The 12,313-nt window shown below is 37.1% G+C and overlaps 1 protein-coding gene across 4 annotated transcripts in view; it reads left to right on the forward strand.

Annotated features, from left to right (window-relative positions):
• The window catches only part of OPTN (optineurin), a 39,809-nt gene that overhangs the window by 17,208 nt on the left and 10,288 nt on the right, over positions 1-12,313 (forward strand). For all 4 annotated transcript variants that reach the window (XM_052650630.1, XM_052650631.1, XM_052650632.1 and 1 more), the window contains 5 exons: positions 7,023-7,125; positions 8,290-8,405; positions 9,563-9,712; positions 10,079-10,172; positions 10,955-11,113. In XM_052650630.1, coding sequence (XP_052506590.1) covers positions 7,023-7,125; positions 8,290-8,405; positions 9,563-9,712; positions 10,079-10,172; positions 10,955-11,113 — 622 coding nt within the window. The remainder of the gene's footprint in view (positions 1-7,022; positions 7,126-8,289; positions 8,406-9,562; positions 9,713-10,078; positions 10,173-10,954; positions 11,114-12,313) is intronic.

Here is a 12,313-nt window from a genome sequence, read left to right on the forward strand (position 1 = left end):
ATAAGCTTTATTGAAATATAATTAAGATGCCATAAAATTCATCCATTTAAAGTGTATGTTTTAATTTTTTTTTTAGAATATTCACAGAGTTATGTAGTCTTTACCACATTATAATTTTAGAACATTTTTTCCCCCAAATAAGTCCCTTATTAGCACTCATTCCTCTTTCCTCCTGGTAATCTACTTTTCTGTCTCCATAGACTTACCTTTTCTGGACTCTCATACAAATCGAATCATGCAACATGTGGTCTTTTGTCACTGGCTTATTTTATTTAGCAAAATATTTTCAAAGCTTGTCCATGGTGTAGCATGTGTCAATCTTCATTCCTTTTTGTTGCTGAATAATATTCCATGGTGTGACTAGACAACATTTTGTTTATCTCTTCATCATTTGATGAACATTTGGGTTGTTTCCACTTTTTTCCTATTATGGATAATATTTGCTCTCTACATTCATGCACAGTTTTATGTGTGGACATAGTGTTTTAATTCGCTGGGTATATACCTAGGAGTTAAATTGTCGGGTCACATGGTTACACTCTGATATTTTAAAAAACAACCAAACTGTTTCCCACAGTGGCTGCACCATTTTACATTCTCACCAGCATCCACACCAACACTTGCCGTTTAACTTTTTGATTATGGCCATCCTTACGGATGTGAAATGGTATCTCATTGTGATTTTGATTCTGTTTCCCCAGTGATGAATACGCATGTTGGCTATATATGTATCTTCTTTGCCCATTAAAAAGTTTGGATTGTCTTTTAATTATTGAATGATGTGAGGTATATGATTTGTAAATATTCTCTCCCATTCTGTGAATTATCTTTTCATTTCTTTGATGGTATCATTTGTAGCACAAAATTCTTTTTTATTTTGCTCTAGTCCAATTTATCTGTTTGATATTTGGGTCACTTCTGCTTTGGGGGTTGTAGCTAAGAAACCACCACCTAACCCACAAAGAATCACTCCTATGTTTTCTCCTAATTGTTTTTTAGTTTTAGCGCTTACATTTAAGTCTCTGGTCTATGTTGAGAGTGCATTTTTGTGCATGGTGTAAGGTGAAGGTCCAACTTCATTCTTGTGTATGTGGATACCTAGTTGTCCTGACACCATTTGTTGAAAAGATAATTTTTTTCTCACTGACACCCTTGGTGTAAATCAGTTGACCATAAACAAATGTAAAGATTAATTCCTAAATGCTCAGTTTTGTTCAGTTGATCTAAGTGTCTGTCCTAATGGCGATACTACACTGTCTTAATTAGTTTTGTAGTAAAATTTGAAATTCTGAAATGTAGGTCTGCCAATTTTGTTCTTCTTTTAAAAAGATTGTTTTGGTGGGTCCCTTGTTTTTCTTATATAACTCTTAGAATAAGTTTGTTATTTTTAAGCTGGGATTTTGTTAGGGATTGCATTGAATCTGGAGGTCAATTTGGGGAACATTGCCATCTTAACAATATGAAGTCTTCTGATCCATGAACATGGGTTTCTTTCATTTCCTTAGGTCATCCTTAATTTCTTCCAATCATGTGTTATAGTTTCCAGTGTATAGGTCTTACAGTTCTTTTTCAAAATTAATTCCTATGTATTCCAGTCTTTTTGGTACTATAATACATGAAATTATTTTCTTGATTTCATTTTTGGATTTTTCATTGTTAGTGTTGATGTTCAGTTGCTAGGTCATGTCTGACTCTTTGCAACCCCATGAACTGCAGCATGCCAAGCGCCTCTGTCCTTCACTATCTCCCTGAGTTTGCACAAACTCATGTCCATTGAGTCAGTGATGCCATCCAACCATCTCATCTTCAGTCACCCCCTTCTCCTCTTGCCCTCAAACTTTCCCAGCATCAGGGTCTTTTCCAAAGTGTCAACTCTTCACACCAGGTGGCCAAAGTACTGAAGCCTCAGCATCAGTCCTCCCAATGAATATTCAGGGTTGATTTCCTTTAGGATTGACTGGTTTGATATCCTTGCTGTCCATGTTAGTGTAGAGAAATATAAGTGATTTTTGTATACTGATGTTGTAGCCTGCAACCTTGCTGAATTCACTTATTAGCACTAATTTTTTTTTTTAGTGAATTCCTTAGTATTTTCTTTATACAAGACCATGTGATTTGCAAAGAAATAGTGTTACATCTTCCTTACCAACCACCATTCCTTTTATTTATTTATTTATTTTTGCTTCCATGATTGCCCAGTACAGTGTTAAATAAAAGTAGAGACAGTAGATATCCTTGTCTTGTTCCTGATCTTGGGGGGAATGCTTTCAGTCTTTCACCACTAAATTGGTGGTATTAGCTTTGTTTTTCGTAGATGCTTTTGTCAAGTTGAAATGCTCTTCTCTATTTCTGGTTGCAATCTTTATCATGAAAAGGTTTTGCATTTTGTTAAATGCTTCTGCTGAGTCTATGAAGATGATTATGTTTTTTTTAAACCTCTATTAATGTATTATATTGATTGATTTTCTGATGTTAAACTATTCATTCCTGGATAAATCACACTTGGTCATAATATATGATCTGCTTTATGTTGCTGGCTCGGATTGCTAGTCTTCTTAGTAAAGATTTTTGCGTGTGTTTTCCTAAGGGGTGTTGGTCTGTAGTTTTCTTGTGATGTCTTTGTCTGGTTTTGGTATGAGAGAAATACTGACCTCATAGAATGTGACATACTCACACACACTTTGGGATAAAATTTATTTACCTTGTAGAGTTCTGAAGTCAGTGAATTTCTATGTGTGAATGAACTTCTTAGGAATGCAGAGTGCTAAACCACATAAGACAGGGGGGCATAATGGAAGAGTTTTAGGGTTTGAATGATTGCAACATTTAGTCATAAATATACTATATATAGCATATACTAAAGTATACATAAATATAATACACATACATAACTCTCTCAGACATTATAAATGTTTCATTAGTCTTAAAATTATAGTGCTTTCTAACTGAAGCAGTTGAAAAATTTAAGTATAAGAAAATCTGTTCTTAAAATATGAAACAAAAGTTATTTATTCAGAATGAGGGTTATCTGAAAGAAATCAGTGTTTTTCCAATAACTTATTTGATAGTCAGTTTTTTTCAAAGGTGAAAAGGAATGATGGCTATGAATTGTACTGCAGCCATGAAATTAAAAGACGCTTACTCCTTGGAAGGAAAGTCATGACCAACCTAGATAGCATATTGAAAAGCAGAGACATTGCTTTGCCAACAAAGGTCCGTCTAGTCAAGGCTATGGTTTTTCCAGTAGTCATGTATGGATGTGAGAGTTGGACTGTGAAGAAAGCTGAGTGCTGAAGAATTGATGCTTTTGAACTGTAGTGTTGGAGAAGACTCTTGAGAGTCCCTTGGACTGCAAGGAGATCCAACCAGTCCATTCTGAAGGAGATGAACCCTGGGATTTCTTTGGAAGGAATGATGCTAAAGCTGAAACTCCAGTACTTTGGCCACCTCATGCGAAGAGTTGACTCCTGGGAAAAGACCCTGATGCTGGGAGGGATTGAGGGCAGGAGGAGAAGGGGACGGCAGAGGATGAGATGGCTGGATGGCATCACTGACTCGATGGATGTGAGTCTGAGTGAACTCCGGGAGTTGGTGATGGACAGGGAGGCCTCGCGTGGTGCGATTCATGGGGTCACAAAGAGTCGGACACAACTGAGTGACTGAAGTGAACTGAACTGAACCCCATATCCTACCACTGTCTTAATAGAAAACTTCAGAGGTTAATTTCCAGGAGACTAATACTATGTATTCTAATTGAGTAAAACATTTGTCCTGCCTTTTTAAGTCCCCGAACTGAGTAATGATGCACAGAAAAATAAATAAGTAGAAGCATTCATTTTACACCTTAGTTATTACAGGGTCGGCTGATTTTTTAAAAGGAAGTTGTTTTGCTTTGGAAAAAGACCTTTAATAGTGATGAGTAATCAGTGTGTTTCTGTTTCGTTGGTGCATTTACCCTCCTGAGTTCTGTACAGCATTCGAAGAAGTCAAGTTTAGCTGGTAATTCATCCTTCCTCAGACAACATGATTAGCTTTAATAATAAAAGTGTAAACTTAGGAATTTGCTGATTATACATCCTGATCTTTTATATGATCTAATATATAATTCCTGCTTCCAAAATAATGATAGCTCTCTGTCTAGAAGTGTAAGTTTTCAGATTGTAGCTAGGAAGTCAGGCCTGCCTTTGAGATGGGTGTTTCCCTCTCTTACCCTTTCTCAGTAACATTAAATTTCCACTTTGTGAGTCAGACTTCTTGCAGTTTTTAACACCTGGTAAGTCAGTGATTGGTTGCCAGGGCCAGTGTTCTCCATGTCTATGTTAGGACAACCTCCTGGCTAAGGTCATACTGAAACCAAGAAATAAAATCACTGATATATCACCTGACTTGATTTACTATGCAGGGTATGATGAAAAGACATTACAAGACCTAACATGTCTTTTTCTCAAATACATAAGTCAGTCTTCAACTGTTTTCATTAGTCATGAGAAATAAGAGAAGTTGAAAAATTTTAGGTGATAGGTGGGGAGAGGGGATAGTAGAGTTATTTTTCTTTCACTCTTTGCCAGGATTCATATTTTGTGTAATTTGTGTCTTCTGAACAAACGTAAACTGATAGCCAGGAAGGAAAGGGAAATTCTAAATGAAGTATGGCCCAAGATAACAAGAGGGGACAGGAAAAAGTCAGCCTAAGATGAAAATTTGCCCTAGAAAATTAAGTTGAAACTCACATGTGGGTTGGAAGCCTGCAGCATATGTGAGTGGTACGATGAAGGCCCGTCCTTCCACCCTGCACCAACCAGCTCTAGAGACGGTGCCTATGCACCAGTTAGGTTTGGCAGTTTGCAACAGATACCAGTGCTGTTTGTTTATTTTGTATTATCATTCAGTTCTTTTTAAAAAATCAGTTTTGCATTCACATAGTTTAAAGAATTGGTTGCTCCACAGGCTTTTTATGGAAAGATAGTAGAAGTTCTTTGGCTAACTACACCCCCCACCCCACCCCCCATCACTTCCTTCTCCTGCTTCTGAACCACTTATAACATATTTATTGATCATTTTTTAACTTTTGGCTACACCCCACAGCACATGGGACCTTAGTTCCCCAACCAGGGATCGATTCCATGCCCCCTGCATTGGAAGGCAGAGTCTTAACCACTGGACCACCAGGGAAATCCTGGCTTACAACTTATTTAGCTGGTTCTTTTGATACTTATTCCCATATATCAATATTTATTGAACTCCCAACTATGAAGGATGAGAATTTAACTGCTTTTGACTCCACCATTGTCACCACACCCACTTCTGCACCCTTATTCCCATCCCACGCTACACCACCCTACTCCAAAACTGATTATATTGACATTTAGTTAGATCACTACTCAGTGTTTATTATTATTCTTATGCAAACATATGCACACATATGTGCACACACACACAGTTCTCTGTTGAGCTCTGCTCTATTCCTTGACCACTTTTCCCTTCTAATACTTTAGAAAACAAAAACAAAAAACTCTATGCAAAATTACATTTAAAAATTTGCTTAGTTTCACCACACTCTTCCCCAGTGAGAAAATCTCAGTGACATGCAAACGTGTTAGTAGCCTAATAGTTTCCTCTTCTTGAGAGTCGGCCTGGTTGCTGTCTAGGTCCTGTTCTACTGCAGTTACCTTGGGATCTCCCTTTGGCCACTTGTGGAATTCCTTCAGCTCTGATCTTTTGGATCTCCTGTTTTGTGTATCCAGTGTTCTTACTCACTAAATATCTTTAAATATCTCCACTAACTTACTAAGAAAGAATATATGGGGAGGATATTTTCTGAAATCTGCATATGTGAAAATCTCTCTTTCTACCTTTTTACTTAACAGATAGTTTTGCTAGATAAAGAATTCTATTGATATATTGGATATAATTTTCCTGCCAAATTTTGAAAGCATTAGTACTTCATTGTCTTCTGGCTCTTGGTGTTAAGGCTGAGAAATTCATTGCCATTTTGATTCTTGATCTTTTGGCATGAAACTTCTTTTGTTTGTCCTCTCCCCCAAAGGTTCTTTGCTCCGTCCCACGTTTTCTGACCTCTCAGATGTGCTTTGGTGATTGGCCCGTTCTCATCCATTCGTTCTGGACACTCTTGGCCTCATTCATCCTTCAGTTCTTGAAAAGTGATCTTGACTTAATTACCCTCAGTTTTCTCTGTCCTCTCATTCTAGCAACGACTATTATTTTGAATTGGACTCCTGAACCAGCCCTCTCATTTTCTTAACTTGGTGTTCCTCTTTGCCATTTGTCTTTCTTTCCCTATTTCTTTCTTCCTTCCCCTGCCTCCTCACCCTTCACTCACACTGTCTTTTTCTGCTTTCTGATGTGTTTGACCAGCTTTCATCTTCTGGTTTTTGCTGGGCAGGGGTGGAGGGCGGGCGCAGTGCCTTTGAATGTTCTTCCCCCATTCTTCTTTCGAAGTCATTTTAGTGGCATTCAGGGTGGGAGAAAAAATGCATGCATATTTTTAATCTACCATCTTTAGTCACAAGTTTCTTTTTATTCCATTTGTATTGAGGTGGTTTTCATATGATTTTGATTCAGTATAAGAATGTTGCTATATTTGTTTTAGGACCTCATAAACTTAGATGGATCTTCATATAACAAGTATAAGGATTGCCTCTCTGCTGAATCCTTATAAAGAGGCACCCACTCTCATGTAGCGCACATGCATACACACATAAAAATACAAATTAAAAAAGCAGTTCTGTGCATTACAGTGATGTGGGAAAAGGCAGTGTTTTTCAGTGTTCAAGATAAATTATACCCATCTTATCCCCCATGTGCATTCATCCCTTGAATCAGTTCCAGCCAGTATCTGGTTGAAAGCAAAACCAGATCTAATATAGTGCAGATGAAGAGATTTTGAAAACGTTCATCCTTTATCCCAATTTTAGACAACGTTCTTTTTAATGCTTCTGTAATTGTTATTCCTCTGGAAGCCAAAGAAAAAGTAACCTTGCTATATTCTGTAATTTTTTTAGAATTTCTGATTTTGAAAAGAAAGCCAGGGATCACTCTGAGACTGAGACCCAGACAGAGGAGCCCACAGAACAAGAGAAAGAAGAGGAGAAAGACACCAAAACTGTGGGTACTCAGAGTCTAAGACTGTTACCACACTCTCAGTGGATGGAGGGTAGTGAGGGCACAGCAGCCAAGTCATGTGATGTGTGGCTTTAGAAATAGAGAAACAATTTTTCATGTTGAATATTTTCTATTTCTCTCCTGTTTCCTTGTCCTGAATTTCATTCACTGTAAATTGCAGTGAGATGTATTCCTATCCCGGTGATTCTAGGAAATCACTCCTTTATCTCTTCTTGACTGATTTCCTCTCCAGAATTCCTAAGTGAACAGACCCACAAATTGAGAAAGGAATTTTGTCCAATATATAATGAAATCATTTGAAGATATGATCCAGAAACTTCAGGTAGAATTGAAGGGTCTTTGTTCTCTCCCACTACTCATTTGAATATAATAGTTTGAACAAGAAAGACATTTGTTTACATACATATTTATATAAACTTGTGTGACAACTCAGAAACATGCCTTGTAACCTGCGAACACAGTCTGAAGCTTAGGGAAAGGTGATGAGGGCAGGAAGTTGTAAGACCCACAGTAGCCCACAAGAAAGGCATTTACATGAAACACTCACTTTAGCTAACTTATTCAACAAGCCTGTATCAGATGTATGCTGTATGCCACGCTCTGAGCTGAGTCCCGTACTTTCAAGAGAATGGAGAATGTGTTAAAAACTGAGATGAAGAGACCAAAACTAATGAACTACTAATTAAAGAGAAGTATTGAGACTTCCCTGGCACTGTAAAACTCATTGACAGTGAGTTTGACACTTCTAGAGCTGCCAGGAAGAAGCCAGTACAGTGAAAACAGCTGAGTAAACTAGAAACACACAACAGTCAGGGAATGTGGGCGTGAGTTGCTAGCTGGGTAAAGTAGATTGTGCTTTGACAGCACCGAGATCTATGATCCCCTGAAGTGTGGTCAGGGTCCATTGTGTCTATGATAAAGGCATTATCACAAGAGTATCCAAATTGATCAGTTAATGCTCTATAAGGAAACAGAGTTGTATCCAAAGCTTTTTTTTTTTTTCCATGCAAGATATTTGGGGCATTAAGTGCCAAAAGTTTAATCAGCTCAGAGTCTTAGTTAGGCGCCAGTGGTTTACACTGTTTCCTCACAAAGAGGTTCATTTAAGTTCTAATAAGTGCATGTTTGGGATTTCCTGGATCACAGATTGGAAGTGAAGTGGAAACACTGAACCTTCAGGTGACAACCCTGTTTAAGGAGCTTCAGGAAGCTCACACGAAACTCAGTGAAGCTGAGCTAATGAAGAAGAGACTTCAAGAAAAGTAAGAATGAGAGATAATGTTTACACCCCTTTCAAAAAGTGTACTATTTAACAAAATATCTTAATATACAAAAACATCATTTGGTTACTGTGTTACTGAGTAAAAGAAAAAGACACCTAATTGAAATAGGAATTCAGAAAACACCAATGTTCCGGTTAATATATAACCATGAAGTCCTTGGGGGAATGGACCCAGGGGACTCTGATTCTGCTTTTCAGGGGCATTTTAAGCATATATGAGGACCTGGAAAAAACAGTGAGCCAGACTTCCTGTGACTTATGTAAGCTGACAGCATTGATGTAAACAAACATAAAACAAAAGTACAAAGGGCAAGAAGAACCTGAATGAGATTTATTTAGGGGGGGAAAAATAACTTGATTTTCTATCAGTTATGAAGGCTAATATCTAAATTGAGAGAATTTTGCATCTGCTTGTTTCTCTTGATGTAAGGAGTTGCCCCAAATTTAGAAAAGCTGAGTTGATGTTGTTCTCTTAGATTAATCGGCAAGCATATTTCCAGCACAATATACAAATGTATGTTTCTGTGGAGTTACACCGATCAAAGCTGTACAGTATTATGGACAGCATAGCAGCTGAGGAAAAGGACTTTGAATAAACAGACCCAGGTTGAAATACAGATTTACCCCTTATTTGTGGTATTACCTTGGACAAGTTATTTATTTAACCTCTCTGTGCCTCAGTTTTATCATCTGTAAACTGTGTATCATAACTCAAACTTTGTATTAAATAAGTTAATGTTTAACATGCTTTTTTCATTGATGCCTTACACACAGCCAGCCATTGGCTCATTTTGCTCTTGTTACATTGAAATTCTCGGTCTGATCTTTAACAGGACTTAAAGCACTTCCTTCTCTCCTACTGAATCTTTATCAGAAGCCATATTTTTTGTACTTAACAGAGGCTATAAATTTCTTTTATAAAAATCTGTATATTTTTATATTCAGTCATAACGGTTCAGAAATACTTCTAGTAAAAAAACAGGAAGGATAAAATATTTAATTTTGTACTGTTAAATTTTTGAAGAACGTCATCGTGAAATTCTTTGTATTTGCTACATAATCTGAGAATCTGTTTAGAAGCCACTGAGAAATGTGAAGGAGCATTGTTTGTCCTCATGAAATTTTGCTCTTTTTTAGATGTCAGGCCCTGGAAAGGAAAAATTCTGCAAGCCCATCAGAGCTGAATGAAAAACAAGAACTGGTTTATAAAAACAAAAAGTTAGAGCTCCAAGTGGAAAGCATGCGATCAGAAATCAAAATGGAACAAGCTAAAACAGAAGATGAAAAGTGAGTGTGCAATGACTGGCTGGCTACTTGCTGGAAGAAGATAGAAGAGCAGTTTTATGGGTTGGAATCAGGATTTGAGAATAAATTAAATTTATTTTTTGTCTTTTGTTTATTTAAAGGAGAATTAGTAGACTTTTCTGAAGAGATAAAATTTAAGTTTTAACAGTTTTGAAAATTATTTGTAGTCTATCTTGATTATTTGAAGAAAAATCATTTTCTTTGAGAGTAAGAATATGCTAGTAGGTGGTGAGATTATAAAGGTGGAAGAGATTTTGCTACTTGAGTGTTCAGAAGAAAGTTGGGAGGAAAGACTAAGTTTCAATATATTTTCCCCAAGATTTCCTTTTTAATATTCTTTTTAAATAGGTCCAAATTAGGCACTCTACAGTTGACACACAACAGGCTTCTTCAAGAATACAATAATGCACTGAAGACAATTGAGGAACTAAAAAGGAGAGAGGTACTCATAGCAAAAAAATTACTTTCAGAGCCTAGTAGTGAATGGAACTATTGAATGTTTTATGTAAATATGTGAGGTAGTTGTGTTACTCCTTAACTAAGTCTGGTTTCAAAGGTTTTTTTTTCCATTTATATCAGTAATTGATTTCTTGTGTCTAAGTGTTCATAAATCCTGCTGCATATGTATAATGTGCCGTGTAGTTAAAGATGGGATACACGCCTTATGGTCATGGAGTAAGCTGTTAGCATTGCTAATGGTGGGTGAGTTTGCAGGAGAGCCGAGTATGGGCTCCTACGTGAGTAATGGATGTATAGTGAGAGTGCTGCTGGGAGCTCTCACCAGGCTAGCTTGCCTCTGTCAGTGAACTTGAGACCCTGGACTTCTTGGGCTGCAACTTAACTTAGTAATAATGTCCCCAGCATGGTGTGATAGTTTAAACACCGTGGATAGATACGTCAGATGAGAGATGAGTTAATTAACCTGATCAGGGGAACCTTTTCACCGTGTATATCAAATCATGTTTTACACTTCAAATATTTTACAATTTTGTCAATTTTACCTCAGTAATGTGGGAATAAGTAAAGACCAGGGGAGCTTTGAATTAGAAGGGGTCTTTGAGTTTATATTCTTAGAAATATACTTTGTTTTTCATTTAATTTTCCTAGAATATGGTTCCTCTCTAAAGACCTAGTAAATTTTTAATTTAAGCCTTCATGTTACATTTTATTAAAATAGGTTGAATTATTTCAAAACCAAGTCCAGAATAAGCTTATCTTTTTCAGTCAGAAAAAGTGGATAAGGTGGTGCTGCAGGAACTGAGTGGAAAACTGGAACTGGCAGAGAAGGCCCTGGCTTCCAAGCAGCTCCAAATGGATGGGATGAAGCAGACCATTGCCAAGCAGGAGAAGGACCTGGAGACCATGGCTGTCCTCAGGGCTCAGGTAGGCTTCGTTCCCAAGCGGGAGCTGAGGGAAGCCAACCTTGATCATATTCTCAAACGGGAAAGTGGTGGTGCTTAAGATATATTTTTTAGATTTTACACTATTTCTGCTAATATATTTTCAACAAACCTTTTTACTGAAGTTTATCACATGTGGAAAGCATACCACACTTCTAAGTGTACTACTCATTGAATTTATCCATTCTACAGTTGATGGACAGCTGGATCATTCTCAGCTTGGGGCTTGGTGTTTAATGTTGCTCTGACATTCTTATGCAAGTCTCTTTATTCATCTGTGCACTCATTTCTTTTGGGTACACACCTAGGAATAAAACTGCTTGTTCCTAGAGTAGGCAGGTTACTCAGTGTTCATAATGCCAAAGAGGTTTCCAGAGTGAATGTACCTACCAGTTTTCACTCCCATCAGAGAGTTCCTATGGCTCTACATCCACCTTGACCCATACTTGTATTATCAGTATTTTAATTTTTAACCATTCTGTTGGGTTTATAATGGTGTCTCCTTTAATCTGCATATCCCTGCTGGTTTGAAAGTGTACTTTTTGAAATGTTTACTGGCGTTTTAAGGATCTCCTTTTGTGAAGTACCTTATCAGGTCTTTGCCCAGTTTTCTTCTGATTTGCTAGCTTTTTCTTAATTTTACAGGAGTTCTTTATATATTCCAGACATAAGCCCTTGCCAGTGCTTTTTGCAGATTTCTTCACTCTGTGATTTGCCTTTCTACTCTCATGAGCATGTCTTTTGGTGAACAGAATTTTTAATTTTAATGTAGTCTAGTTTATCAGTCTTTTCATTTATGATTATAGTACTTCTGTGTCCTGTTTTAAAAGCTTTCATTACCTCAAGGCTATGAATATATTCTCCTGTGTTGACTTCTAAAAGATTTATGGTTTTGTCTTTTACATTAAGATACAAAAATATCTGAAATTAGCTTTTCTATATGCAGTGAAGTAACAGTAACGATTCATATTTTTTTTTCTACATGACTATCCATTTGGCACCATTTATTTAAAAGGTCATCTTTTCTTAAAGGACTCTGTTGCCCTCTTTGTCACATATTATGTCAATGTACCCACACGTCTATTTCTGGATTCCACACTGTTCCATTGGGCTGTTTGTACATTGTTGGTCTGGTACACACTGTCTCATTATAAATAATCAAATGTTTTGATGTCTGTAGAGT

Source organism: Budorcas taxicolor, chromosome 13, assembly GCF_023091745.1.
Source record: "Budorcas taxicolor isolate Tak-1 chromosome 13, Takin1.1, whole genome shotgun sequence".
In the NCBI taxonomy this organism is placed as follows: Eukaryota; Metazoa; Chordata; class Mammalia; order Artiodactyla; family Bovidae; genus Budorcas; species Budorcas taxicolor.